At 35.0% G+C, this 26984-nt stretch overlaps 3 protein-coding genes and 1 long non-coding RNA gene across 4 annotated transcripts; 2 read left to right on the top strand and 2 right to left on the bottom strand.

The window, feature by feature from the left end:
• Positions 1–898: 898 nt before the first annotated feature.
• On the bottom strand, positions 899–21977 carry LOC119080577. Its single transcript, XR_005088347.1, has 3 exons — positions 21966–21977; positions 10105–10111; positions 899–1037 (listed from the first exon to the last, which is right to left on the bottom strand). It is a non-coding gene; the product is annotated as an uncharacterized LOC119080577 (long non-coding RNA).
• On the bottom strand, positions 11327–13184 carry LOC119080510 (ADP-ribose pyrophosphatase, mitochondrial-like). Its single transcript, XM_037188919.1, has 4 exons — positions 12898–13184; positions 11895–12129; positions 11694–11830; positions 11327–11622 (listed from the first exon to the last, which is right to left on the bottom strand). The coding sequence occupies exons 1-4, from the start codon at positions 13076–13078 to the stop codon at positions 11345–11347; spliced, it is 831 nt and encodes a 276-aa protein (XP_037044814.1). The 5' UTR covers positions 13079–13184; the 3' UTR covers positions 11327–11344.
• On the top strand, positions 13278–16296 carry LOC119080521 (V-type proton ATPase 21 kDa proteolipid subunit). Its single transcript, XM_037188931.1, has 5 exons — positions 13278–13365; positions 13444–13531; positions 14939–15071; positions 15136–15283; positions 15359–16296. The coding sequence occupies exons 2-5, from the start codon at positions 13465–13467 to the stop codon at positions 15641–15643; spliced, it is 633 nt and encodes a 210-aa protein (XP_037044826.1). The 5' UTR covers positions 13278–13365; positions 13444–13464; the 3' UTR covers positions 15644–16296.
• LOC119080432 (glycogen-binding subunit 76A) lies at positions 18884–26517 on the top strand. The gene is made up of 4 exons (XM_037188789.1): positions 18884–19507; positions 24722–24878; positions 24936–25812; positions 25872–26517. The coding sequence occupies exons 2-4, from the start codon at positions 24738–24740 to the stop codon at positions 26513–26515; spliced, it is 1662 nt and encodes a 553-aa protein (XP_037044684.1). The 5' UTR covers positions 18884–19507; positions 24722–24737; the 3' UTR covers positions 26516–26517.
• The last annotated feature ends 467 nt before the right edge of the window (positions 26518–26984 follow it).

The raw sequence follows: 26984 nt of genomic DNA, 5'->3' as shown, positions 1-26984 counted from the left end.
TAAGATGGCGTAGAGGCTGGAATAACCACGGATGAATTGAATTTATTGAACAGCGACGATGAAACGTTTGACAAGCGTGTTTGATTGATGCAGCCATCACAGAACCATTGAAGATTCGGCATTTCTCTGTAGCACATCAGCGCATTTTTACTGAAATTGGCACATTCAGCATGAAAAGATTGTCGGCAAATTCCATCACAAATAATTTTATTTGGATTTTCGTTTCGGAAACAACTATCACATACAGCACAGTTGTTCATCATCTCGATATTCTGTTTGACCAACGACAGAGCACAGGCGTTGAGTTGAATTCGATAACAATACGTTGAATGGTGACGATGAATAGCGATGACAATATCAGCATCTATTGTCTTTAGCACTGAAAGAATGCGACTTTTGAATTTCGATGATTAACGCCTAATAAACATTCCAATTGCACGTATACTATAACATTTCATTAACGATCACTTTCTCACATATTTAACAATCGACAAAATCATTAAAACATTGCAGATCAACTGATTTAACGCAAAATCTTTAGCACGATCAAAACGCGTAACTTTGACAGCTCGACATCGTTTAATAATCCTTCTACATACTATGTAGGTAAGGAGGTTGGTTTGTTTCAACTGAATTCATTCTTCTACAGATTGTGCTAGGAAGAAGTTTCGTTTGTTCCAACTGAATTATTCATCTCAAAAATCTCAAAGCGTCGGAAGTAAAAAATATTGATTATTTTTGTTCAGATTGTTGTCACGACTCAATGTCAATATAATTCACTAAATCTAACGAAGTAAAATTTTGGTTTGAAAAGCATGTTCTTTTGATAGTTGAAACGAAAGATTAGTCAATGTCTGAGCCATTTGCAGTCGAATGGTCTGCTAACATTTTGAAATTGGCAGAGATTAACGTTAGTTTTTCTTAAAATGTGAGAGAACAACAGATTTTTTATTGCACTTTGACCAATGACTATTGTCTTTCAGTGCGAATGGTCTCCTTATTATAGTGTAGGTGTAGTCCAAATATTGAAATAGAGACTATTTTCATTGGAGCTTACGTCGATTGAATCGAACTTAGACCTACAATACGAAATAAAATCACATAAGTTTTCAGTCCTCAAAGTTGTTTGCCAATAGTCACATTATAATATTGCAAACATTATAATGTGCCAATAGTCTCTTTCTTATACTGTGGCTATCGGCACAAAGTGTCACACAAAGTGCCAATAGCCACATTATGATCAGTGCCAATAGTCTTAACCTTTCTTTTACTATATTCAAATCATCGGAAAACAAAGGAAATGGAAGATTATTCTTATAAACAAAATTTGTTGCTAAATAAAAATGTGTAGACACATTGTCTATACGCTGATCACTACGAACTATATAATAATTGGCAAGGTTATTCAAGTTTTTCAAATTTTCGTTTTAACTGAGTACAATGGAAGCGAAAACTCATTGTAGTTTTGCAAAGATACACACACGGAATTTTGTCGGAAAACCAGCACATTTTATGATTCTGTGTTTTACTTGACTTTTACATTTCTCCATACAGAACATTAAAGAAAACAGTAAACCACAAAATTTCATGATGATTTTAAGCTATACATCTGCAATTTCGAGTTCTTCGAGAGTTTTTTTGTGTACATATTACCGAAGTGAGAAAAAGTGATAAATCAACCGTGAAAACGCATCATTTCACATTTTTCCAAAAGTAGACACACTTTTTTCACAGCAAAAGAACTCGTGTATGGGAAGAACTAATTTCTATTTCTAGTATAGTATACACTCGCGGAATTTTGAAAACCGACACATTTTCTGTTTCGTTGTCTACTGGTTTTTTTTGTGAATTTTGCATTTATTTTTATATGGAGAAATGAGAAACTCAAGTAAAACACAGAAACAGAAAGTGTGTCGGTTTTCAAAATTCCGTGTGTGTAGTTTGTAAAGAATGTTAGAGAACATTGTGTTCCTAACATGATCAGGGACTTTCAACCTCGATTCTAGAACTAGCGTTCGGCTCGTGCTGCAAACCTATCATTCGTTAATCTTTTAGAGTGCGTTGGACCCTTGGAGTCACGACAAACCTTTTTTCTAATGCAGCAAAGTCGATCTGAATTTGTCATCTATTGTCAAGGTTGTATCACAAAAACAGTCATTTGTTTACGAGAAGTATTTTTATCGATAATTCTAAAAAAGAATTTGATATCCCAAATAAATAATTTTGATATTCTGCGTTTTTGGCAATTTTTATCCTCAAAAAATAATTTGTCGAAAAAATAGATTTTGATATCTTGCCGCATGATGTCCAAAATAAATAAATTTGATATCCGAAACAAATAATTTTGATGTCTGAAACAAATAAATTTGATGTCCGAAACAAATAAAGATAACCAGACAATATTTTTTTTCACATCACAGATGAGAAAATGAGACCAAACCCCGAGGGGTCCCGCACTGAAAAGAGTTGCACAGAGTTACATTCTGAAAAAAAGAATTGCAAAAGTTACACGCAAAAATAAAGAGTTGCAAAAGAGTTGCATGTGAAAAAATAGTTGCAAAAAGAGTTGCAAATCCAGTGCGGAGAAGTTACAAAGACTGGCAGAACGTGGTCTTTAAATAATAAATTTAATATCATGGAAAAATAATTTTCATACACGCCTTTCGCGCTCTCCTATTTTTATATGGAGAAATCAGAAACTTAAAACACTGAAACAGAAAATGTGATGGTTTTCAAAATTCCGTGTGCGTAACTGGAAACACTTACCAGGTGTCGGTAACTTAGGAGTTATTTTTTTCTCTCGCATCGTCTAATAATTAGTCTGTGTAAGTCTTCTCGCCGTAAAAGCGTTAAGTTCGTTCCTAGGGAATTCATCCTTTTCCGAAATGTAACGTAAAGGAGTTTAGTTCGTCCCTACAGAATTCATCTTTTTACGAAATGAATACCAATTTTCATTGCACATAAAAAGCGTTTTAACACGCCGAGCGATCCGGCCCATTGCCCCGGAGCGAAGCGAAGGAGTTAATTTTTTTTCTATTACATCGTCTAATAAATAATTGGATTGTGTCATTTGTGTTATATAAAATTTAAATTTATAGAACCAAATTATAGACTGGCTCCCAGTATCAAAAAAGCTCTTTGACGACAAAACTGGGGACTAATTTAGTCCGATGGCTGAAGTAACCACCGCCAACTTTCTCGCCAGAAAAAAGGAAAACGAAATGGCGAGAAATCTGGCGGCTACTTCAGTCTATATACTGCAAATAGCACTCTAATAGACACCTCTTCCTGATTATAAATTTCTATTTCGAGAATATCGAATTTATTTTTCCGCGTTACCATTTTCTTTTTTATGAATATAACACTTCCTTTTCCATGAAACCACTTTCTTTTTTTTGGGTTATCAAAATATCTTTTGGTGATATCACACTTCTTTTTCCGGGTCATCAATTCCTTTTTCGTAGATATCAGAATTCCTTTTGCTGGGTATCAATTTCGAATTTCGGTGAATCATAATCATTTTTGGGGATATCAATTTTGAGAGATCACATCACATTTTTCAAGATATCAAAATTATCTTTTTTAGGTATCAAAATTTATTTTTTTGTGTATCATGCCGGCAGGATATAAAAAATCTTTTTTCAAGATATCAAAAACATTTTTTGAAGATATCAAAATCTTTTTTCAGGATATCACTTTAATTCGATGCCTTTGTTTACCGAGTGGAGTAAATAAAATATTTCAAAATTTCGCTCGAGTTGAAATTTCCTATTCCTCAGAGAGGCTTACACAACGTTTCACATGATTACCTGTTTTTCTACACGAAACGAAAACATTATTTCGCTGTACCATTTTTGAAAACAAAAAAGTGATAGTTCGAATCAGGAAATTTCTATTTCTCCCCAACGGCCTATTGAGGGGAGAAAAAAAGCTTAATCACACCACACGCATGAGAAATTGTTCTGTTCTAATACAACAAAATATTTAGTGGAAAAATTCAAATAAAGTGTTTTCGAAATTTGTGCCTAAAATCAGCGTGGATCATTTTGAATCTTCGACCTTAAAGTGTTTGTTGAAGAGATAATCCACCGTATGAGTTTTGTAACATGCAGTAAATTAAATAAAAAAAAGGAAAATGAAAAAACGTCCTTCAGCTCTATCAATGCTAAATCTGTTTTTTGAGACTTATCAAACTTATCAAATTATCAACTACTCAGCAACAAGAAATTCCACTTGAAGAATTGCATATTACTTCCTACCTTTTTTAATATTTAATACGACCACTCAAGGCGAAAAAGGACATGTACGTTTGTTAGAATAATCATTTGAAAACTGAAGAAAAATCACTTCCTATTCTATTTAGATCACACTGTAAGGGATATTGATTGATGCGATATTTTTACGTTACCACATCGAACGAATTTGTTTGGTATAATTAAACTGGTTTTAATTTTATGTAAAACTTTTTCACGATAAGGAATTGTTGGTATTTTGTTAATATTTAAAAAAAAATGTTTTTTAATAATTACGCTAATTACTTTGTGCTAACAAACTACTCACAACAAGTTTGTTAACGAGCTTTTTTCCACTTTTAACTTTTGCAATTAATTTTTCTCACTTATTTTTTATATTAAACTCAATTTATGGCACCATCCTTTCAAGAACGTCACTATCATGTAAATATAAACACCACTCTAGCTGAGGAATCTCTACCACTTTCAGCAAACAACACGCACAATGAAATTACAAACGTGGAATGGTACGGTTGTGCGACCGGAGTGCTCGTATTTAACGAAAAAACTGACTCTAGATATATTGTGTGATAGATGTTCATTTGAAATTATTGCGCAAGATACAACATTGCAGGGCATCATTACTGCGTTATACACATATATAGCTTAGACCGAAGTAGAAGTTTGTCTTTCGCATCAAAAGATTAAAATGACTAAAATTGTTCTAATAAAACCACACGGAATTATTATGATTTTATGTTTGTATGATAAAGTTGGTGCGAGATTAACCCGGCGATGATTATAACGGATATGCCAATTTTGATTTCCAAAAATTTCGTATTTCTTCGCCACTAGTATTCGGGCGTTATTCGGGCGGTAGTATTCAAATGAATTCGGCGAAACAAGTTATAATAGTACATTACACATTTGGAACCACATACGTACTGTGCTTTACGTGATTAGGCGACGTAAGTACACATTTCTTATGAGCGAAGCACCATTAACATTGCCGTAACACGTAAACAACCTTACCACATGCAAATCTATTATGTCGTCCATTGTTATCATCGACATAAATAGTAACCGTGACGCAAGTCTCCAACCAATAGGAATACAATAGAATCTCTAGAATAGTACTCTTTGCACTTGCCAATTTGGTTTTGAAATTGTATGAAAAGTAAGACATAATTTGAGATCGTTGAGACGCTCCGGAGGGAGTGCTATAATGGTTGAGATAATTCTTATGTTTTATTTTGGAAGAAAATAGAAAAATCAATGTGAAGAATTCTAGGTCTATATTTCACTGCCCAAAGACCATCCTGATTTCAGCATTGAGAATTCTGCCAAAAATATAGTTTCGCCAGTTACCGAATGGATTTGCAGAAATATACTTTATAACCATCACCTGTTGTCAACAACAATAGAAGAATCAAGCGATAACTTACGGTTAATTTGGTTTTATGTAGTAAAATAAACGAATGAAGTACAAGATTTTTTGAATAAATAATAGAATGTATAGACTGTCTATTTAGTTCTAAACGGCTAAAGCTAACGTGACGTCAATGTGTTGACATTTCAAAGTCAATATCACTTCATTTGAAAGCGCTTGACAAGACGTTATGCGTCACAGGTCCAGTTTTACGAGGTTTTTTTTTGTGTTAGTAGATTAGTTCAGACCGCATTTTACTGTAAACAAACGAATTTATTCGCATTATTATTTGTGTTTACGTCCACTCAGCTATCAATCATTGCTGTAACCGAGAGATTTGTATGCTATTTTCGTCTAACATCAAATATGCGGATAAAATCAATTAAATTTCATATTATACCACATTAGGTGGAATGGTAGAAAGAAATTAAGTTCGAAACGTGAAATCTTTTGTTCGGTATATAGACTTAATTTCCCTGCTGAATAATTAAATTAATTTTGGAAAATTTGCCGTCTTTATCGTTGTCGTTAATTGAAATTTGATAAGAGCAGGGAGTACTCAGTCATTAACACAGCAGATAACTTCGGTCCTTTTCGAGAAATTTTCACGTATAATAATCGAAATGAATCCCCAAATATTAAAAGTTAGTTTCTGCAACACCTTCCGAAAAAGGGGCACTTTGTGCTATTGTTATTTTAGAGAAACAATTAGGGAATTTCCTGGAATTTAATTCCCCTAAAATATGCCCTGATATACGAGCGCTTTCCGCGAAAAGTAGTAGTACAAAATCCACTTAAATGCCATTTAATGCCAACAATAATGAAGCTTTTAATGAATTACTCCTCGCACTGGTTCAAATTGGTAGATGAGAGTGTTGTGGGTTTTAAATCCTAAATCCAGTCCTTTTTCCACATATTACTGTGCATATTTTCCTCTTCTCGTTATTCATAATTAAAATGGAAATATAATCCATAAACTAACGAATTCATAAATAAATGTTTCAAACATTCCGATTACAGAATACACATATCCTATACAGCCGAGGACCTTCAAAAAGATCAAAGTGATAATATTGGTTTACACATTTTCTCCATTGCCACTGTTGAAATTGGTGCTGGTAACACAGATGGAAATATGATCATACAACCGAAATTGTAGATTTTTCAAAGTCTTCTGCTGTTGGTTCACTGTTTTAAATAATTTAATTATACAGTTGCAAGTATATACCCAACCATTTAGCTGTGATAATAGAACAAAATTTCATAGAAAAGCGTTCATCATTTTATCATAAAAATTTGGTTAATGTACAAATGCCTTTGATACAGAGACACATACCTACATGCATAACATACATTGTTGGCGAGTCGAAATAATTAAATCAAAAATTTTATTGTTGCAATGTGCGTACCGAACCGACATCATAAACTATCTGATAGAGGTGCGGGACATGTAACAAAAAAAATAGACGAATACGGAAATTCCACAATTAATACAACTTCGTTCATTAATTGTTTTTTAACTTTTTCAACTTATATAAAAAAGGAATTGCAGATTCTCCCTAGTTTTAACCAAAACACATAGCAAAGGTTGAATATTACTTATGTAAGTAAAATAGAATAATGTTTACACTAACGCAACGCACTTCAAGCAAAAGTGATCATAGTCGACAGCTGCCAAATAGAATACTATTCTTTATGAAATTGTTTTGCATAACCCGATATTTCAATGAACAATCCAAGACAGCCCTCACAGTAGAAGATTATCCAATCAATTTTATATGATTTGACAACGTGATAGTTAAATGTAGAATATCTCACTCAAATCTTGGCTAAAGTCTACAATACCGGCACTCCCTAATGGTGACTTTTGACTGGTCCAATGAGATAAAAATGATGAAAAAGAATAATCAGCTAAAAAACGAGTACAAATTTATGACAATAAAAAGTGAACAAAAAAAGACGTTTCCCGCAACTTCATACCGGGAAAATTGAACTTATGTGAATACTCACTTCAGTGTTACAAAGCCATTGTAAACACAATAAAATTCTTTTAGAGAGACTTACCAAACTGATCTAGTTATAATAGACAAATTGTTGAATTTTGAAAAAAAAAATTATGAAAATTTCAAGTTAACCGACTCGTTTGCATATTTTCGTTTGAAAATTAAAATGTTAAGAGTTAAGTGGTGTCGTCGGTGATGTTTTCATCGTTTTCGGAATTTTAACTCATCGAAAAAATCCATTCACATGCGAATATAAATTTTCTTTTATCCTGCGAGTACTTGAAAGTTTCAGCAATTTTTAATAAATAATTGTTTATATGATTTTAAAAGCTTTACATCATATCAAGGGTAAAGGAAAAATGCGTAACGTTAAGTTGAAGGGATAGATTCCAGAAATTTAGAGTTCCGTTATTTGTGAACATCCCCTACATAAATAATAAATTCACTCAGTCTAAAAGGTATCTTCGATTATACGTACACTTATTATAGTGTTATGCGATGTGGGAGTGACGCAGTGAATGTTATCGTTCATATTAAAGGATATGAATAAATATTATTCTGGCATTAATGTTCGGTGAACATAAAAGTAATAGTTTCATTCATTATGCTTTTATTTAGCGACAAAATCTTTTAATAAAGCATTTTAGTAAAATAGAGGATAGAGGACCATAAAGTATATGGCAATTTCCACTGCGTCGTATCCATGTAACATTATTTTCAAACTCTGATATCTTTGGCCCCCACCCCAGGCAGCTACATCAGAGAGTAACCTGTCAGAGACGTCAAGCATAGTAACAGCTTTACTCCATTTGATCAAAGATTTTCTATAGATTGATTTCAGAAATCTTTTACTTCATTTGTTTTGAGCATGCTTTTTGCTATATAAGACCTCTTTAGTCAGAGCTTGTCGTTTCTTATTACTGTCGCTGCCGATAACAGATGACAGCCGTCTGTAACAGGTTAACGCAAAACATCTTAACAACATCTAAACCAACAAATTTTTTAATTTTTATTAAGTGAAACATACTAGACATCAAAATCTGAAGTGAAAGCATTTTTGCTCATGTTGTCTACGCTGGATTTATAAACCAGAGGTTGCTAGTTCAGCCCAGCTGTAGACAACATGAACAAAAGTGCTTCCACTTCAGATTTTGATGTTTTTATTTTATTTATCTATTTATTACATTAAAGCCAACTGCTTTCGCTTACTGGCTTAATAATGAGCATAAACCGGAGGCGAGTGTCGTCCCAGTCGACCCGTCAAAGACGACCCTAGCCTTTGCCCAAGTCCAAATTACAAAATCACATGGATCGTGTCACGGCAGAGTAAAATAAACCAGGCAGGAGTGGTTCATTTTCGAAACGTCAAATAAGGGACCTAATACACGGGATGAAAATGAACTCAAATGAACACTGACATAAATTGAAAAATTTTATTCGCAAAATATCAAGGGCTACTAGATTATTCAGGTCCCTAGTAAAAGCGTGAGTTTGGAGTAGCGTGTGTATTATGTGGCAGTGCGTGCGTGAATTGAAAACGTGTGCAAAGCAGGATAATGTGGTCGTACGCAAATGGTGACAGTGTCATGAAAATAGATTGAACAAAGAATGAATCAGCGTGACGTCAACTATAGCTGCTTAAATCAACGGATACTAAAACTGTCAGCCCCCCGATAGCAAAAGCCCGTGCTTTTTCATAACCGAATCAGTGAGTGCAAATGCCCTCACCGAAGCACGAAAAACGTTCCGAGAGACAGAGACGCCAAAACACTGCAAGAACACATTGAACACCCTAACCGGCACATTCACCTCAAATTTCGAAACCAAACCAGAAGAATCGATACGGCCAGTCAGGATGTCGTAAACGAACATCGCTCCCAGATTAAAGCGCCTTCGTGACAATCTTTCAATACCGATCGACGAGCATCTGCTCTCGTAGGACGGAAGCCTGAATGAATTATGTCTAGTATGTTACATCTAAACAACATTTTAAAGCTTGAGCAATTGGAGGAACCGATAGAAATTCCACTTTTTAGCTGGAATTATCCATATATGTAGCACATTAAAATGATGTGAACTATTTCTGAAGAGTAACAACCATAGCAAAACCCTTTAGCTTAAATTCACATTTAAATAATTTTATCATTGAACATCTAATTCAATATAAATATTGTTTGTGCTCTCAGTTGAATACATGGCTTGGCTACCCTACATATTATCGCCTGTATCACTATTATTGACATCATGCTGTTTATGTTGAGGGGTCACGTAGAAGAAAATTCAAGGCGCAGTGGAAAATTTTCGCATAGAAAACAACGTTCATTCCATGGTTAGGGAAAGTGTTTGTTTCACATGTGAAGAATATGTTTACAATTCATTGATCTAAGTTCCATAAAACATACTGTACAAATATGTAAATGAGCTGAGCAATTAGTCTTACTTATAGACTTTCATCACTGCGCATAAATATTGGCAGTTGAAAATAACAAGTTCTTAGTGTAACGCTTCAATTTCACACAGTGTTATACAACGTCATGTTGTTCGTAAGTATCAAGTTAGTGCGATTGATACCGCATTGATTATGTGTAGATTTGAAGATTTGATCAAAACATTCCATATTAGAAATATTAGAAAAACATATTCTATAGAATGCACAAGAGTAGTGATTCTACATCGTAGAAATTATAGACTGAACCGAGAGCTCATATCAGTCTCGCATAGGGTCACTGTTTTTAACTTTTGCTATATTTCAACATTACCTGATGCCTAATACGGAAGAAAAACCCAAAGGCTTAAACCCAAAAAGTTTAAAAAAGAAAGAAACTTAAAAATGTTGTCATTGCGAATCAGACCAACATTTTCGATCTTGTATCACCTGCAATTAACAAGCCGATTTTGAAAATTTTCATTTTTCAAAGGCACATATTGGAAGATTGCTACTGTTGTCTATTGTCGAAAGAGTGTAGAGGGCTCTTCTGTAAAACATAAAATAAAAGTTCTTATCTACAACAATCTCAGAAAAAAATTAACGTAAATCGGTTCAATGAGATAACGTCTTTGCAGTGAGGGTAGGTTGCAGTGGTCAGTCGGAGAATGAAAGGTATCGTTCATTAAATCAAGTAAATTTTAGCCGATTTCACTGACAGAAAAAGCTTCGAAAAACTCACCTGTCGCAGGTAACTTTGTCTCCAGGTAATCTACATTATCTGCCGCAGTTGTATTTTTTGTATGGGGCGCTACAGCTGTGGCAGCTATTGTAGATTACCTGGAGACAAAGTTACCTACAACAGATGAGTTTTTCGAAACTTTTTTTGTCAGTGTTCATAATCGTTTCTTTGTGAAGCTAAAATGGGACCATCGTTTCCGACCGTTTACTTCATCTTGAACCGAGATACGGTTATACGTTGTAGTAGCACAAATAGTTTTATATTTCGAGCTACTGAAAGTTCACTTGCCCTACCGTAAGGTGAGAGATATAATACGAACCATAATGGTTTACCCCTATTAAAAGTTAATAAAACCTGAAAATTTTGAAGTGAATTCTATTGAACATGCGTTTTGATATTTAAGACCGCCTCAGTCAGAGTTTTTGTCACAGTTCGCATCAGATTGACAAATTGGTTTTCATAGCATCTTCAGCATAGGGTATAATTGAAACTAAATTTTTCATTCTTTTTGCATTACCAAAACGCGTTTAATTGTGTGACAACGATTTCCACAATATTCTTATGACTTGCATACAAAACCACATTTCGATTCAAATCCATCCATTTAACTTTACCGGCATCATCTCCCGCACAAAGATTTATATCACCAACAATTGCACCGCTGTCATCATGAAAATTGTAAGCAACCGTTTCCATCCATGCGTTATCTGTGTTTCGTGGATCGTCAACGTATCCTGAGTATACCTCGGTTCCGTTGTTGAAAAATTCGGTTAGACTTTTCGATAGGTCGGCTAAAATAAACGTTGAATCATCAGTTGTGGCAATGAAGCAAACTCTCAGCGCTTTTCAGAATTTTCTTTACCAGTTGAGCTTAAAGCTTCTTCCATAAACTCTCGTTTAACAGTTTCGCTAACTTTTTCGCCCGGATCGACCATACCACCTGGAATCGCCCACTCTTTCGTATCTAAGCGTTCGATTGCCACCATTTGAAGAATTTTTCTGAGACAATAAGTGAATTAAGTGAACAATGCATATCGTCAGAAAATGAACAGATAAAACCTACGATCCAGATTGGTCATCTGTTAGTATTTTCCCCGTATTATCTCGTTTCCAACGTGTAACAATCGGGTCAGCGGCATGATTAGGTCCCCAGCGTCCAAGCAGACCACGTCCGATGATTCCAGTGCGACCACACGGATTTTGAGGATAATCCTGAACGATTTTATATTCGCCGCAATGCGATATTCGGCTTACTTTTCCATCAAGTTGATTCCATTTGGGGAAGAAGTTCTTGTCATCTACACAAGGAGGTAGAAGGAAATTATTGCTAAATTATTGAATTAAATTAAAAAGTGACCATGTAATGGTCGGTGGTAGGGAGCTAGATCTGATGTGCTTAAGTGTGTCATAATTCATCATCGTGTTCGTCACAATATTGACTTCACAGAAGAATGCTGAGATTTTTGTAGAATCGTCCGAATATGAAGAGGTTTGTAAGACTTCCCCATTGGTAAGAAATTTCATCTACGATCGTCAGCGAACCGAGGGGGAAACAACACGAGCGAATGGTGGGACTGTGTTAAGCAAATAATGAACGAATTAAAGCGAATAATGAGCGAATGAAGTCGAATAATGGGGAAATAATAGGCGAATAATAGTGGGCGAATGGCCGAACGGTAGGACAAGATTTTCCATTGTTGTTTCCCCCTTGCAGCAGAGTCAAAAGAAAGTAGTTTGTTATAGCTAGTTAAATTATCCAATGCTTTCCTGATATGATTTTGGCCCTCTAATATTTGACTTAAGTCACAGTTACCTTCAGTAATATAGAAGATATTGAAAATAGTAAAACTACAAGAGGCTTTCATCTCTTATTGATAACGAGTGCAGGAATAAACAACAAGCCCTCATTAATTCGGTCTTATGTATCAAGTAAGTATAAAGTAAGTTCAAAAAGTGACGGAAGTTTGAATCGATGTGCTGAAAATACTTAAAACAAGTGAAGTAGTAGATCCGAAAGAAAATCTGCTCAAATGCTTGCCCTCTGTAAAATCTAAAAAAAAACTTACCAGTTTTCGGATCAGCCCACGGTTTGCCACTCAAAACGTCTGATTCATAAAATATTGGTTTGTAATCTGCGAATTCAACTGTCCAAAATACGAATTCATCGGGAACGCGGAAACGATTTATCGAACTTCTTGCGTAAACAGAATTACGGCAATTAGCATTCCGAAATATCGCAGCTTTCATCACAATTGTTTTCCGGTTGCACTGGACAAAATAAGCAACCAAAATAATCAAGAACAACCGACCAATGTTTATGTTTTTAAATGATACGTATGGCTGAACTGTCAAAATGTAACGACCCAGCCAATAAATTTACTCGTTTTTGGTGTGTGGAATGTGGATAAAAAAGAAGAAAAACACGAAAGCAGCCGAACGGTGACATTTCGTTCAATATCACATGACAAAATAATCATCATCTCGCACTTGTGACTTTTGTGGATCGATTCGGAAGGCAAACCAAGTGAAAAAAGGTTGCAATTTTGCTGTTATCTTGAATATTAACTGAATTTTAATCAATTTCCTTGTTGGAATTCCCATCTCATCATCAGGAACAACAAAATATCGCCAAGATGTATATGCGCTCAGCAATTGGATATACATTCGTTGGATCACTGGTCTCTGTGTCCACCGTATTGAGTAAGTGTTTTTTTCTGTATCACATTTTACCTTGCTATTATCCCAAACATCTACCTGCGTGGACTGTTCCTCCTAAATTCGTAATTAGTTTTTGCTACTGTCCATGATTTTGGTCTCTTCACATACAGGAGGTTAAATTTTCAATCAGCTGACATCGTTCATTGTTGTGTCACTTTTGCATTCTATTGAAAAAAAGGCTTATCTGGTCATTGAGAGTGTTTTTTATAAATAAATTGGTGAATGGCATAGGTCGTGCTGCAACATTTACGCGGTATGGAGTTCAAGACGAACTGCACATTGTTCGAATGTTGAATATCCGCAAATGTTTCAGTCTAGGAGTGTGTTCCAAGTCTAAAGTCACAATGTTCTTCAACCACTAATCAAACAGGTTGACAAACTCTAGAAAGGAATTTTTTAATTCTGGCTCTTAAGCCAGAAATTTAAACAGAGTTGATGTGGTAAGAACATCTAGCACGACAAATGTAATTTTCAGCCAATTGATCATTCGCATCAAAAAGTTTTTTATTTTTAAATGATCAAAGACACTATGTTCATTCAAAATTTAAGTTTAAAAAAAATCTACGCGTTCAAATTAGTTTTATAAAAATAAAATTAAAATTAATTCATTTTTGCACTGACTGCGAAATCGCACCTTGTCAGCACCTTGTCAGTTTGCTGTCTACTGAAATGTATGGAATTTATGAAATTTTTATTTTTTTTGGTTGGTACCATTTGCTATGCAGTAAGTGAATATTAGCGCGAATACTTTGAATATGTAGTTTCAATTTGATTTATAAAAAAATTAAAACAATATTTACCCATGCCGTAGAAGTACTTTTGTCTTATAAAATCATAATTTATCGAAATAAAATAAAAAGTCCTGAATGCGAATGATTAATTTCATCTATTTGTCACTGATAGTGTTAAATCAAGAGACAAGTAAAGTTGTTTGGATTGTTTCGTAGTAATGACTGGTTTGTCTGAGGGTTTTAATGTTTTCTCGGAATTATGAGCAATATTTATAAAATCTGTTCAGTGCGAGGTACAGTGGATCAAAGTTATGGACGTTCTTATCAGTCACGTTAACCGATTTTCCTGTGGTTGTATGACAGTATCTACAGCTTCGAGGTAAACTTTGGGAAAAGAAAATCTTAGGGCTTCTTCTTTGGAAAGCATCACAGCTGGAAGATTAGTTACTAATAGAAAGAGTAAGTAACTTGCTGGGAAACTGATTTTCGATACGGTCAAAATTTCACTTCAAATGGAATGTTATAGAGCTTTAGATTGGGACGACCAGACACCGGTTAAAATATTTCTCCTATTCCCATAATGAAACAGCTGCCGCAGACATACCATTCCTCTGACATACTGTACCGGCAATGTTCTAACAATGATTTTGAATTTCAGTTCTATATCATGTCCTAACCGGCAAGGGTGAACGAGTTAGTGTCGGCTGGTTCTTGGAAGAAACCTCGCCGTATATGTGGGCTACTATTGGCATTGGTTTATCAGTTGCATTGTCTGTAGTCGGTGCTGCACTGTAAGTTCACTTAGGTTTTTTCGGATCATGTTCGCAAACACGTTAAAAATTAATGACTTTTTAGTGGAATCCATACGACTGGCACAAGTATCGTTGGCGGTGGTGTCAAAGCACCACGCATCAAAACAAAGAATTTGATTTCAGTCATTTTCTGCGAAGCTGTTGCCATTTACGGATTGATCACTGCCATTGTATTGTCTGGTTTGCTAGAGGTAAATTGTTTTTTTTATCCATTTATTGTGTCGCCTTGAACCATTTTCAAATCGAAAACCGTGTTTAATGACCAGGAATTCAGCACCGAAGTCATAACCAACAATGAGAACATCCGCAACAACAACTGGATGGGTGGCTATGTAATGTTCGGAGCCGGTTTGGCTGTCGGCCTCGTCAATCTATTTTGTGGCATTGCTGTCGGTGTTGTTGGATCTGGTGCCGCTTTGGCCGATGCTGCCAATTCAAATTTGTTCGTGAAAATTTTGATTGTTGAAATTTTCGGTTCGGCCATCGGTTTGTTCGGTTTGATTGTCGGCATTTATATGACATCGAAAGTAAAAATGGGCGACAAAGAGTAGAAATATGGAGTGGAGGAAAAGTTTTTTTTTCTGTCTGCTATGCCGTTTACGATGTTCGTATTATTTTTTAGTAAATAAAATTCAGAAAAATTGATTCATCCATTCAATGGGAAGAAGATGAATCAGTTTGCCCTTTTCAAATAATTGCAGTAAATTTCAAGTAATCCAAATGTCATATGAATAATATTCATTTTTGTGTCTCAATTTAGATAATGTACTTAGGTGGATCGTTAAATCATCATTTAAATACCAAAAACGAATACCACAAAAAGTATTTTAAAAAAAAAACTTCCTGAACTTTACGATCATCCAATTACCATCTTGGTAATTGAAATAAAAATTATTTTTGTTTTTTGTTTAATATTTTATGAAAAAAAATGTCGATGTTGCGCCAATATGTTTCAAATCAAAAGCAAACCAACTATGAGACATTCCAATTTTTTTTTGATCGACTGACTTCGATTTATTTTTGTTTTTTAAATTGTGCAACGTGCTGAATCGAGATTCTGTTGTTACGGGATCGAATGTTCAACAATCAAAACTGACGCATTTTAATTTACGTCCCTCCATCCAGTCAGTCTGATGCGCACACATCCCCTACTTCTTTTATTGTTTATTTGTAAAAATGAGAAAATATGTAAAATATTTAAGAGAAAAAAGTGTTGATATGTTTTAAACTTAGTGGAAGTCATTGCAAAAATATTATTTAACAATAAAGTTTAACGTAACAATAAATTGTGCCGTTTTTCTGATGCGAAACGCCGATAAGTGCCTATTACAAAAACGTTTCAGCCAACATTAGTTATACAGTGGGATGCAGTGAAATTTCAGCATGAATTTGATTCAACTGTTTTTCAGCTGAACAACACATTCAATCAAAACGGTTTATACGATTGAAACTGCGGTGGTAGTGGTAAAAACATATAAAGACGTAAAACAGTTTGATTGTTTGAGTGGGTCAGCCGAAAAACAGTTGAAGCAAATTCGTTCTGCATTTTCATCTGTTCAATTCTGAAAAACTGATTGATATTCCTTAAATGTCGAAAAACAGTTTTTCGAGTGGTAACCAACTTCGGAGTCAGTAAATCAACTTCGGTCGAATTTCAAAATTTTCTCACGCAAGACTTTCTAACGCAGCGTTATTTTCATACAATGAAGCGTTGAAATGTATTTTTCGGTTCACTTTTTCATCGAATCGTTCACCTGAAATTTAACGGTGATGTATCTCATTACTAGGTATCTTGCCCGAGAACGCATTAAATAAAGTTCATGTTCTAACACAAATTGGTCCAAGTTGACCCAAACTGATTTCCTCAAAACGCCATTTTTGACTTTGTTGATTCACTGTGATTTGGTTGAAAGTTGAAACAATCGTGTGGCGAATTGTAACCAATAGCTCACAGAATGAGATATTTAACTGGATTTCATGTTTGTGATAAAAAAAAGAAATTAATTCAAGGTTTTTGAAAACACAGCGTAGGGAAAGCAGTTTAACCCCAACCACATTTTTGACGCAATTTGCTTCAGCTGTTTTTCAGCTCGTCCACTAATTTAACCTCATGGCCTTAAACGCAATAATGCGAGTTGATTAGTCATGTCACACGTGAACAAATATGAATGGGCCAGCTGAAGCTAATTTCGTCTCAAATTTGGTTGGGGTTAAGTGGATTTTTGAGATTTTTCTTCATGCGGTTACTGTGAAAAGTCGTATAAAGAATATATCTACCAAAAATGAGTCACTTCAGACCTTTGGCAAATTATGTAAAATCAATTTGTAAATGTGAGTGAGGGTAAAATCGATAGATATTTCCGTTTTAGTCCTGATTCACATTTCTATTCAACTGATCAAAGGTTGAAAATAAAATTCGACTTCAAATCATACCTGATTTGAATTACCAAAATTGGTCTCTGAAATTTGATGTTCAAAATCATTCGATTCCATGGTTTCCAGAAATTCCATATATTTTACAGACGTATGGACAATATCGGATAAATAGTATATGTTCTACCTAAAGCCTATGCAAGTCTATGCAATCGCAAACCTATGAATGCTTCTAATGTGTCAAAGTAGATTCTTGAAAACAGAAACTTTAGAATCATTGAAGTTCGTCACTAATGCTTCAATTACATAAAACCATAAAGGAACTAAGATAGGACTTTAGTCGCCTACAATGATCGAAGCTTATTTAACCTGTCACAGACGGCAAGCATAGTAACAGTTTTACAGAAATCTTTTACTTCATCTGTTTTGAACTGCTTTTTGCTATATAAGACCTCTTTAGTCAGAACTTGTCGTTTACTATTACCGTCGTTGTCGATAACAGATGACAGCCGTCTGTAACAGGTTAATCTCAATTAAATGCAACATTGATTCCAATAAAGACCTCAACTACGATCAGAGTGTTGAGCTTGGGAGGAATTTACTTGAATGTAGACAATGAACGTAGACATTCATTGAATGCATAACTAACTTTGATGTAATGTTGTTGGTGCCTTGTTGAGTAGTTGAGTAAAATATACGTTACAGATAATTAATGAAACAAAACTTTCAATTGCAAGTTTCGATTCAAACTATTCAAACTTCAGAGCTATAAAGCCTTCCATTCAAAAAACTTCTTTCAGAAAGTTAATTTCATTTGAAATGAAAAGCATGTCAAAAAAGTACGAAAAATGAACGTGACCACTTGTGTGTGCAATACTACAACGAAATGTTGAAGTGAAAATTTCAAGTTTTATTAAAATAATTGCAAAAGTTGAAAAGTTTCTCTAATTTGCAGTTTTATTTTTTCAACTTTAATTCTAAATTTTCCCTCTTAAAACTGACTAATGAATGAACGATCATATGGGACGACATTTTAATAACATTACGCCTTTTAGTACGTAAAACAATTTTTTGAGAGGGGTTTTTCACTAGAGTTTACTGTGAGACGATTGCTTAATTTTCACACTTTGAGTTAAATTTGACTTTGGTAGAAATCTGGATGAACGTGTCCATGTGTATAAGTGGTACTCACCCCAAGAATGAATTTTTTCCAATCAAAATTCCTGCGCAACTACACCAACAGAATTCCCAAATCGAATGCGGTATATACAAAATTCAGCAGTGAATGACCCCCCGTTGACTTCTCTACACGAGTGCATGCCGTGCATGCGCAGACATGGTTTACATTCGATAAATAAAACACCTAGTAAACCATCAGGCGTATTACAAACGACCTTGTGTCGTCCTTGCGAATGACACTCTCATCACAGATGTCGAAGACAGTGAAATGCTTTTTCTAAAGTTGAGAATGTGTAGTGAATTTTGGTGGAGTCAAGCGCGACGACTTCATCAGAATCTTTTGATTTTCGGTGTCATTAAAACGTACTGAAATTTATTGCTGTCCGATGATATTATATACAGAAAGTGAGGTGGTTATTCAACAACAGAGAATATTTTTCTTAATTTGATAGAAAATTTTTTCTTCTTCATTTCTTGAACGGAACACTGCGACACCTTCTCATAAACATCGATTTATATTTTTCTATAATTAAAATCGACTGAGTGTTTATTTCTTCTTATTACATCGGTTTCATGTGATAAATTTAAACGTACATACGATTTAACAACAGTCAAAAGTGCATAACAAATCGGGACGGTAAAAAGTTATCATTTGGACGAAAAAATAAATAAATAAATCGAAGAAACGAACAACAAATCGCTATCATTTTGTTGGTGGATTGTAATCGCAAATTGCATTAACTTGAGATAAACCGAATTAGAAGCAGAACATTCATTATAAATCATTGTTGTATACGGTTTTGTGGATAAAATTCGTTTTTATCGCGGAGGAATACATCACCGACAAAATAATAACACAAGCGGTAAGTGCGCAAACGACCTTTCTTTGAACTTTATTTTATTAGAAGAGAAAAACTTTTCGCTGTATATTTGTGTAATCGTACGCTATTTGAATGGATATACTATGTACATGTTCAAACATCTTTTACCAGCCATACAACCAGAACACTTATGTATAGATAAATGTATGTTTGCTCTTTATCTTTCCTAACTTAATCGACCAGTTAACGACGAATTAATCAACATAATCTGCATTGGCGATAGCATTTTTCTTCTTAGCATCAATTGTGGTCAACAATAGTGTTGACAATTTAAAACCAAAATTATTTGACTCTCAAACATTGTATTATCAGCAGAATTGACAGTCGGTATATATCTATGTATAGGATAGGTATATCATCGGTATCTCTTACGACATGATAATATGCGAACGTAAAGTAAAAATCGAGGCGAAAATTATTTTCTTTTTTTCAATATAATAAGAATGTAAAAACTTCGTCTCCACACGGTATCTACCAAATGATAAGTAGATCACAACATACAAACGAATAATATACGGAGCATTTTAATGTTATTTTTTCTCTGGTTCTGTGATATTGTGCGGGTCAAATGTTATTTAAGTTAAATATTATTAAACATTGATTGGTTGTTGAATCACATTCCACAATTTAATTGACTGAACAATCGAGTATGTTGTTGATGTTGAGTCTATAGTTAAGTTCACTGATTTGAACGGAAAAAATCAATAGTTACGATTATGGAATAACTTGGTGTGTAAGCGATGATACGTATAGGAGTATCACACTCTGTTTGGTCGTTTCTAGGCCAGTCAGATGCAATAACTAAATTTAGTTTCGCAATGTAAATAATTCTAGTTTTTAATCAAAAGACTGTGGCGCAGAACGCCATGCTCCAATGATCCTATCTCGATTGACTCTTTCGTTAACAACAAAAAACTCATTAAAGGGTCACTTAGAGTTGAGCGAATTAACCTAATTTTCCAGCCTGAAGTGGTTCAATGGCCCAAATTATTATTTTAGTCAAAGGCATGGGGTGGTAAAGCTAAGTTTCAGAGAATAAATCTACGAGACTAGAGAATGGGTTAAACGAAACTTAAAGGCAATTAAAGCGTGAAAAAGGGTATGGTCGGTCGTCGACGCACGTAATCTAACTCATTTTCATATTATTTTGACATTAATTTTGAATACGTTTATAATGAATTGGCCGATCCGTCATACCTGTTCTGTACTTTGATTGATTAAAGGTTCGTATGACTTTGAATTATCGATCGATCTGTGGTTTTTGAAAACGTTAGATACGAGCTGTACAACGAGAATATTACCCATCATTCAGTCTCAAACATAATTTCATCTTATACATAAAACCCTAACTCACTGCATTTCACTGCAGTACATGTCACCACACCTTGCTGCATTTTAATACACCTCGCTACATGACGCTACATCTAGCTGCACCTTGCTACACTTCGTAGCATCTCCAGTTACTCTTTATAAAACTGTAAAGTACGGCAAAGGCAAGCTTTGTAATCTCTCAAAAATATTATTGAATTCATAACTTCATGAATTCCGAATGTTCTTTTCAGCCATTTTTCACTCAAATGGTGGAAGATTAATAATACCATTCCTTTTAAGTCAATTTTATGACGGGCGAAGCCTGGCTGTCGACGCTAGTATGAGATAGTTTGCATAAAAATTTAAGTTCTAATTGCGATTTAAACTTGGAGAATTGTAAAAAGGTCAGAACGGAGGCTACATCAAAAGTAGTGTTTCCAGCCAATGAACCATTCAATCTTTCAAAACATTCTAGCATTCTAGCTAATCCCATCATAAGTATACTTCGTCAGATTTCGGAAGAAGAATGGTTTTATATAAATCCTCTAACGGACCACGAAATCTACTGGGGACAAACAAATACGAACACATTTCTGACTCATACGGTCGTTCCTACTCTAAAGTGTCGAATAAGATGATAAAAGACATCACGCAGACATTTAGAAGAGGATATAGAATGTAGATCGAACGCTGTAAAATGTATGCATGCGTCTGGTATATTTTTATGTTTCAGATTCTGAATAATAATCGTGCTGATATACAATGAAGTGGTTGAGTGGTAATTCTGTTCGCTGATCAGTGATCGCACTGTGTCATTAATAGGTTAACTAAAGTGAAGTTGATAGAGAAATGTTGCGCCGACGGCCCGAAGAAGATGCAAGTTTATGTCACTCTACAAGAAAATTTATTTCATTTATATTCAAATTGTCAATGGGCAATTACTGGTGTATGAGAGCAGTCAAGTAACTAGTCGCGCTTGGAATTTTATCTTAGTATTGTTGTGAATCAGACAGAACACACAAAATTAATTTGTGAAGCATATGAACGACGAAGAAAGAAAACTATTGCTCGAGATAGAATGGTTGCTTTTGTTTAAATTCTATTTATACAATTCGTTTGTTACAATAACTCATATTCAATGGAGTATCAGGTTATTGAATTCACTTATATCGCGTCAAAGCTTAATAGGTATCAGATTATAGCATGTTACCTTTCCCTGTATGCATCAACTTTGAATACCAAAGTCAATCAATTGTCCCCGCGTGATACAAGTTTTTGCGATACACTTCACTGCTATATAGAATAACTGAGGCGTATGTGTATTTTCATCATAATTCAGTTTAATTTTAGCCTCTCTTTCACTTTCAAAACTGTGGTTCGTTGCATTCATATTTCTAACGCACACACCAGCATTCAAACTTCCGTCCGAAAGTTTCCTATTCCATTGCCTCGAGTTCAAAGCAAACATTTTTTTAGCCAAAAAATTTAAGATTTTCAACATTTTATCTGCACAGTATAGATCTGATTCTAAATGTGTTCATTCAGCCCGTTCATTCATTCATTTCGAACAAAAACTGAAACGTACTTTTGCATAATATATTCAAAAGTTTCGAATTCAATTTGAGTTTTGCTTTTATTTATAAAAACGAAAAATCATCAAATTTAACTATTTTTAGATGAATCGAATGATTCGCGTGTGATGCTAATAACGCAATTAGGTTTTCGGTGTCTTAAGCCAACATTTTCGTAATAATCTTTAAATCTAAAAAGCTTGCAGTTCGTCGATTTTGTCCTCGAATTAGCATTTAGCATATATGTTTCCTGTGGATAAATCTCAGTCTGGGAAACGTTTAGCTTGTACGGGTTCACAAGCATTTAAAAAAATGATTCTTAGATCAGAGGCGGAGATATTTTCAATCGGTTCCTAGTCATTTTACTTAGTCAATAGTCATGTTAATTCAACGACAGAATTACCTCTTTACACTGGCTGATTCGTTGGAACTTCCTGATCTTCTTAGTCTGCTTATTTCACTTCGTGTTTATAACTGATTATCTATCAATAATAATGTTTCAGATTGGGGGCTTCTTGAACATGATGATAAGAATTCGAAAAAAATTTAAGTTTAAGGATGGATGTTGAGATATATTTGTACGTAACCAGTTAACTTTATAGGCTAGCGCTCTGAGTCTTTGGAGAAACCGTATAACTTTACTATACATTGGACTTAAAAAACTCCTTAAAAAAGCGACCAGAGCTCAATGTTTTTTTTATAGAAATAAAAATGAGTAAAGCTGGTGCGGGCTGTATATATTAAGTTATTGCGCAGAGATGATAACAATAAAAAATAATCAAAGCCATGAGGATTAAAGCAGTTGATCATTTTGCTTCTCGTTATTCTATTTTTCGTGAATGTGGTTGTGTAAGCAAATTTTCAATTCTATTTTCAAAATGCAAGTTTATTTTGGTGTATCAGCGTATTTGAACGTTTCTTCGAAATAAAATTAAAACTTTCTTGCCGATAAAAAAACACAGAAAAATAAAACTTCTCTGACCATTTTCTAATCGATCATTTTGGTCTTCGAATACATTTTATTTAACTGACGAGCAAACCAATTTGGGAAATTTCCTTGTAATACAAGTATAGCTGATTTAAACAGCGTCCGATTGCGTTGATCTACAACGAAAATGTAATTGAAAAATGTAACAGTCTAAAGTCAAAGAAATCAATAATTAAAAATTTTAATAAGCCATAATAAAAAGTTTGCTACACTTGTCTTCCACATTCAAAACTTGTCTCCTCCGGCTCGTTCTGCAAATCTCTCCTCTTATTTGCTAAAAAAAATCCTTTGACATTCGCGTTAGAAAAGGCCTCATTGCATGTCTACTGCAAGTAGTACTGTTCGAGGACTAAAAATGCACCGTAAAGTATCGTCTCGTATAATAAAGAACAAGAAAATCGTTTTAAAGATTCTTCTATGATATGAAGAGATATATTCAATCTAAAGTCTGAGTGAATCAGAGACGCTTCAATATTCCAATTCTTGTTACTTTCAGGTTCATATAAGAATCAAAATCAGCCGAAACCTTATTCGTCAGTCACATAACATTTTCTTTACGTTCCTCTGTACAACAATTCGATGCTAAATTTTGGCACCTATCACCAGATCATTAATCATACAAATTTGTTTATTTAAATAGCTTTGAATAGCAATTTGTTGTCACATAATATTGAATGAACAATGTTCGAATGACTTCTTCACGTGTACACAATGTGTAACAGATCGCATACCTTACAAAATGGTTATATCTAAATTAACACGAACTTTTGTAGTCACAGGTTATGAGCAGATGTTTCGAAAAGAAAAACACAAATCCGAAGTATTTTCGAACGGGAAGCTAATAATATCGATCGGAAGTTGTAACAAAAAAATTTACAGTCAGAGTTGTTGTTGCATAAATAGACTCGAAGGATTTTCCTTACGGCCGTGAACTATTTTATTTGCATTTAAAACAAAATTCTTGTTTAATCTGTTACAAACGGCAGAGTATTAACAACAGATTGATGGACCATCTTGAACTACTTCATTCCGTTAAAACGTTTTGCATTATAGGACAGTATCAAACAGAGCTGCTTACCGGTTTTTATTGTCGTCACTGTTGTGATATGGTGGTTGGTATTGGTCACAAATGTAATTCAAAAGGTTTATCTGGTGGGTTGATTATTCTAACTTAAAAAAGAATTTGATTAAAACGAGTAGGGAAGCTACCTTGAGTAAAGGCCTAGGGAATTAGAGCGAATATTAGATTCTGTTATTTTCCAAATTTTTGCTTCATTCAACAGTTTGAAAACAAAATTTAATTTGATTTTCGTTCCTATTTTCTAGAATTGGATTATCGTAGATGAGCTTTTCTACCAAACCAGCTAGAGCAAAAAGGCCTTGTGGCATATCATCATTCATACCATTGGGTATGTCCTGTCGGGATCGGGCAGAAGCATTTGCTCGTAGCTTACAGTCAAGATTACGAACACTAGGAACACAGGTAACTAAGACATCTAATCATCTTTCGTCGGTCCGACTAATATTGTTCTTTTTGTAGCCATCCACACCTGTACAACCACCTTCTCCGATAGTTCAAGAACCTCCCACTGAAAACACATGGCTCATACAAGGTGCATCGAATACCGACAACACAACATCACTGAACCGCCTTCCCGAAACAGATTCGTTTTTTGATTTCGATGCTGAGATTGACAGTCCAGCCAGTCCAGCTGAAGAAAGTGATTACATCAAGCTAGTGGAAAATGAAACGAAAGCAGAACCAACTAGTGACATTGCATCCGAATCAGGTGTTTGTTCGTCGCTGTCGTCCCGAACCAATAGCGGCGATAGTCATGTGTCATCAGATGGACAATTTTTCGACCCAGAAAGTTCTGAGGCCGATCAGCGTTCTCTGTCATTAAGTATTGACTATTACGACTGTGTTGATGGTAAAGCCAAAGATTCGTCGTCGGAATATCAGAATGGTTTTGCCTATCCAGTAATCGACAGCGACAGTTGTTCCGAATCATTACCGCAATCTCAAAGTACGACTACCTCACTGTCGACATTCACAGCATTCAGTTCGGCTTCCAACAACACACTACAGGATGAAGCAATGCCTGACGTCGTTATGCCTGGAGAACCGCTTGACACTGTGGATTCTGGTTCAACAGATGATAGTGCTGACATCAATCGGACTGAAGGCCTGACATCAGATACAAGCAAATTCGAATACATGAAAAGCTTGACACTGGATTTTCCAAGATTAATCACATCTTCACCAGAACGATCGCCAGAGCCGAGTGACCAAAATCAAGAAGCCGATACGAATGCAACAAAAACGGAACATTTAACCGTGTCACAAGAAGATGATGATGCCAAACCACAGCGTGTTCGTCGATGTTCGTCATTGAAAACTGGAAAAACTCCACCCGGTAAATCCAACTTTTGTTTGCAATTTCAAGTTAGATGTAAAAGTCTCTGTCGTATTTAGGTACCCCGGGACGAAAGAAATTCGTTCGTTTTGCCGATGTTTTGGGTCTCGACTTAGCGGACGTTAAAACGTTTATGGATGAAATACCAACAGTACCACTGTCAGCCTATGCCGACTTGCATGTCAGCGACCCAATGGACGATCCGATATTATTAGGACCTCCAGTTGATCGAATTCTGATGCCACTGTTTCAACAACCTGGCGGTATGCCCGGATTCCTGGACTTGGTGCGAGAACAAAAGGTGTGCTTAGAAAATGCAGCCGTCACCGATCCAGTATGCATGACCATTACGGGCTGTGTACGCGTACGGAATTTAGATTTTAACAAATCCGTTCATCTTCGGTATTCGCTGGATGGATGGAGCAGTTTCTCCGACTTCCAAGCCAATTACATTCAAGGTTCCTGCGACGGATTCTCCGATAAATTCAGTTTCACAATATTCGGCAATTCACTACAAATAGGTCAACGGCTGGAGATGGCCGTACGGTTTTCGTGTAAAGGTGAACAGTTCTGGGACAGTAACTTTGGTGTCAATTATTGTTTTCAATGTCTACCAGCGACGACACCACCAAGACCGTCAAATACATCGTCGGCAACAGCCGTTACACCGGATGAGGGATCATGGTCGGGTACATTCTATTAAAGGGAAAATTATTGAAATATCGAAAAAGTCAACTCCGTCGAAGTAGATAGTCAGTGAAGGAAGGGAACTAAGAAGAGGAAAAAATAATCGTGGACGCCGAATCAGAAATTCATTTTTTTTAATTGTAAAATTTTGTTGGTACCTAACGTTTGTTTGTCCGTTTTGCTTGTTTTAGTTCGTTGTCGTTGTTTACGTATTTTAATTTGATTTTTTTTGAATGACGCCGAAAGACACAAAAAGTTGGAGGACGTAATCGAAAAACAGAAAATTAAATCTATTTTCGTTGTTCGTGTATTAAATTGCAACTGTGATGAAGACACATGAATAAAGAAATGTTTTTTTTTATTTGGTAAGATGCTAATCTGGCGCAGCGCTCTTTTATTAGAAAGATTTCAAACCAAAATTAATTTATTTTTTAATTTATTAGCAGCAGCAAGACAACCATTTTTATAATTTAATATTATTGTAG

Source organism: Bradysia coprophila, unplaced genomic scaffold (assembly GCF_014529535.1).
Source record: "Bradysia coprophila strain Holo2 unplaced genomic scaffold, BU_Bcop_v1 contig_350, whole genome shotgun sequence".
NCBI lineage: Eukaryota > Metazoa > Arthropoda > Insecta > Diptera > Sciaridae > Bradysia > Bradysia coprophila.
The sequence above is the reverse complement of the archived record's forward strand: the minus strand, read 5'-3'. Positions and strand labels throughout refer to the sequence as shown.

Excerpts from the sequence above, each read along its gene's own strand:
- LOC119080510 (XM_037188919.1), bottom strand. The coding sequence starts at position 13,078 with ATGAAAGCTGCGATATTTCGGAATGCTAATTGCCGTAATTCTGTTTAC. Across the intron at positions 12,130-12,897 it reads GTGGGCTGATCCGAAAACTG|ATGACAAGAACTTCTTCCCC; the intron begins GTAAGTTTTTTT and ends CTCCTTGTGTAG. Across the intron at positions 11,623-11,693 it reads AGAAGCTTTAAGCTCAACTG|CCGACCTATCGAAAAGTCTA; the intron begins GTAAAGAAAATT and ends CGTTTATTTTAG.
- LOC119080521 (XM_037188931.1), top strand. The coding sequence starts at position 13,465 with ATGTATATGCGCTCAGCAATTGGATATACATTCGTTGGATCACTGGTC. Across the intron at positions 13,532-14,938 it reads CTCTGTGTCCACCGTATTGA|TTCTATATCATGTCCTAACC; the intron begins GTAAGTGTTTTT and ends TTTGAATTTCAG. Across the intron at positions 15,072-15,135 it reads TCTGTAGTCGGTGCTGCACT|TGGAATCCATACGACTGGCA; the intron begins GTAAGTTCACTT and ends ATGACTTTTTAG.
- LOC119080432 (XM_037188789.1), top strand. The coding sequence starts at position 24,738 with ATGAGCTTTTCTACCAAACCAGCTAGAGCAAAAAGGCCTTGTGGCATA. Across the intron at positions 24,879-24,935 it reads TACGAACACTAGGAACACAG|CCATCCACACCTGTACAACC; the intron begins GTAACTAAGACA and ends TTCTTTTTGTAG. Across the intron at positions 25,813-25,871 it reads AACTGGAAAAACTCCACCCG|GTACCCCGGGACGAAAGAAA; the intron begins GTAAATCCAACT and ends TGTCGTATTTAG.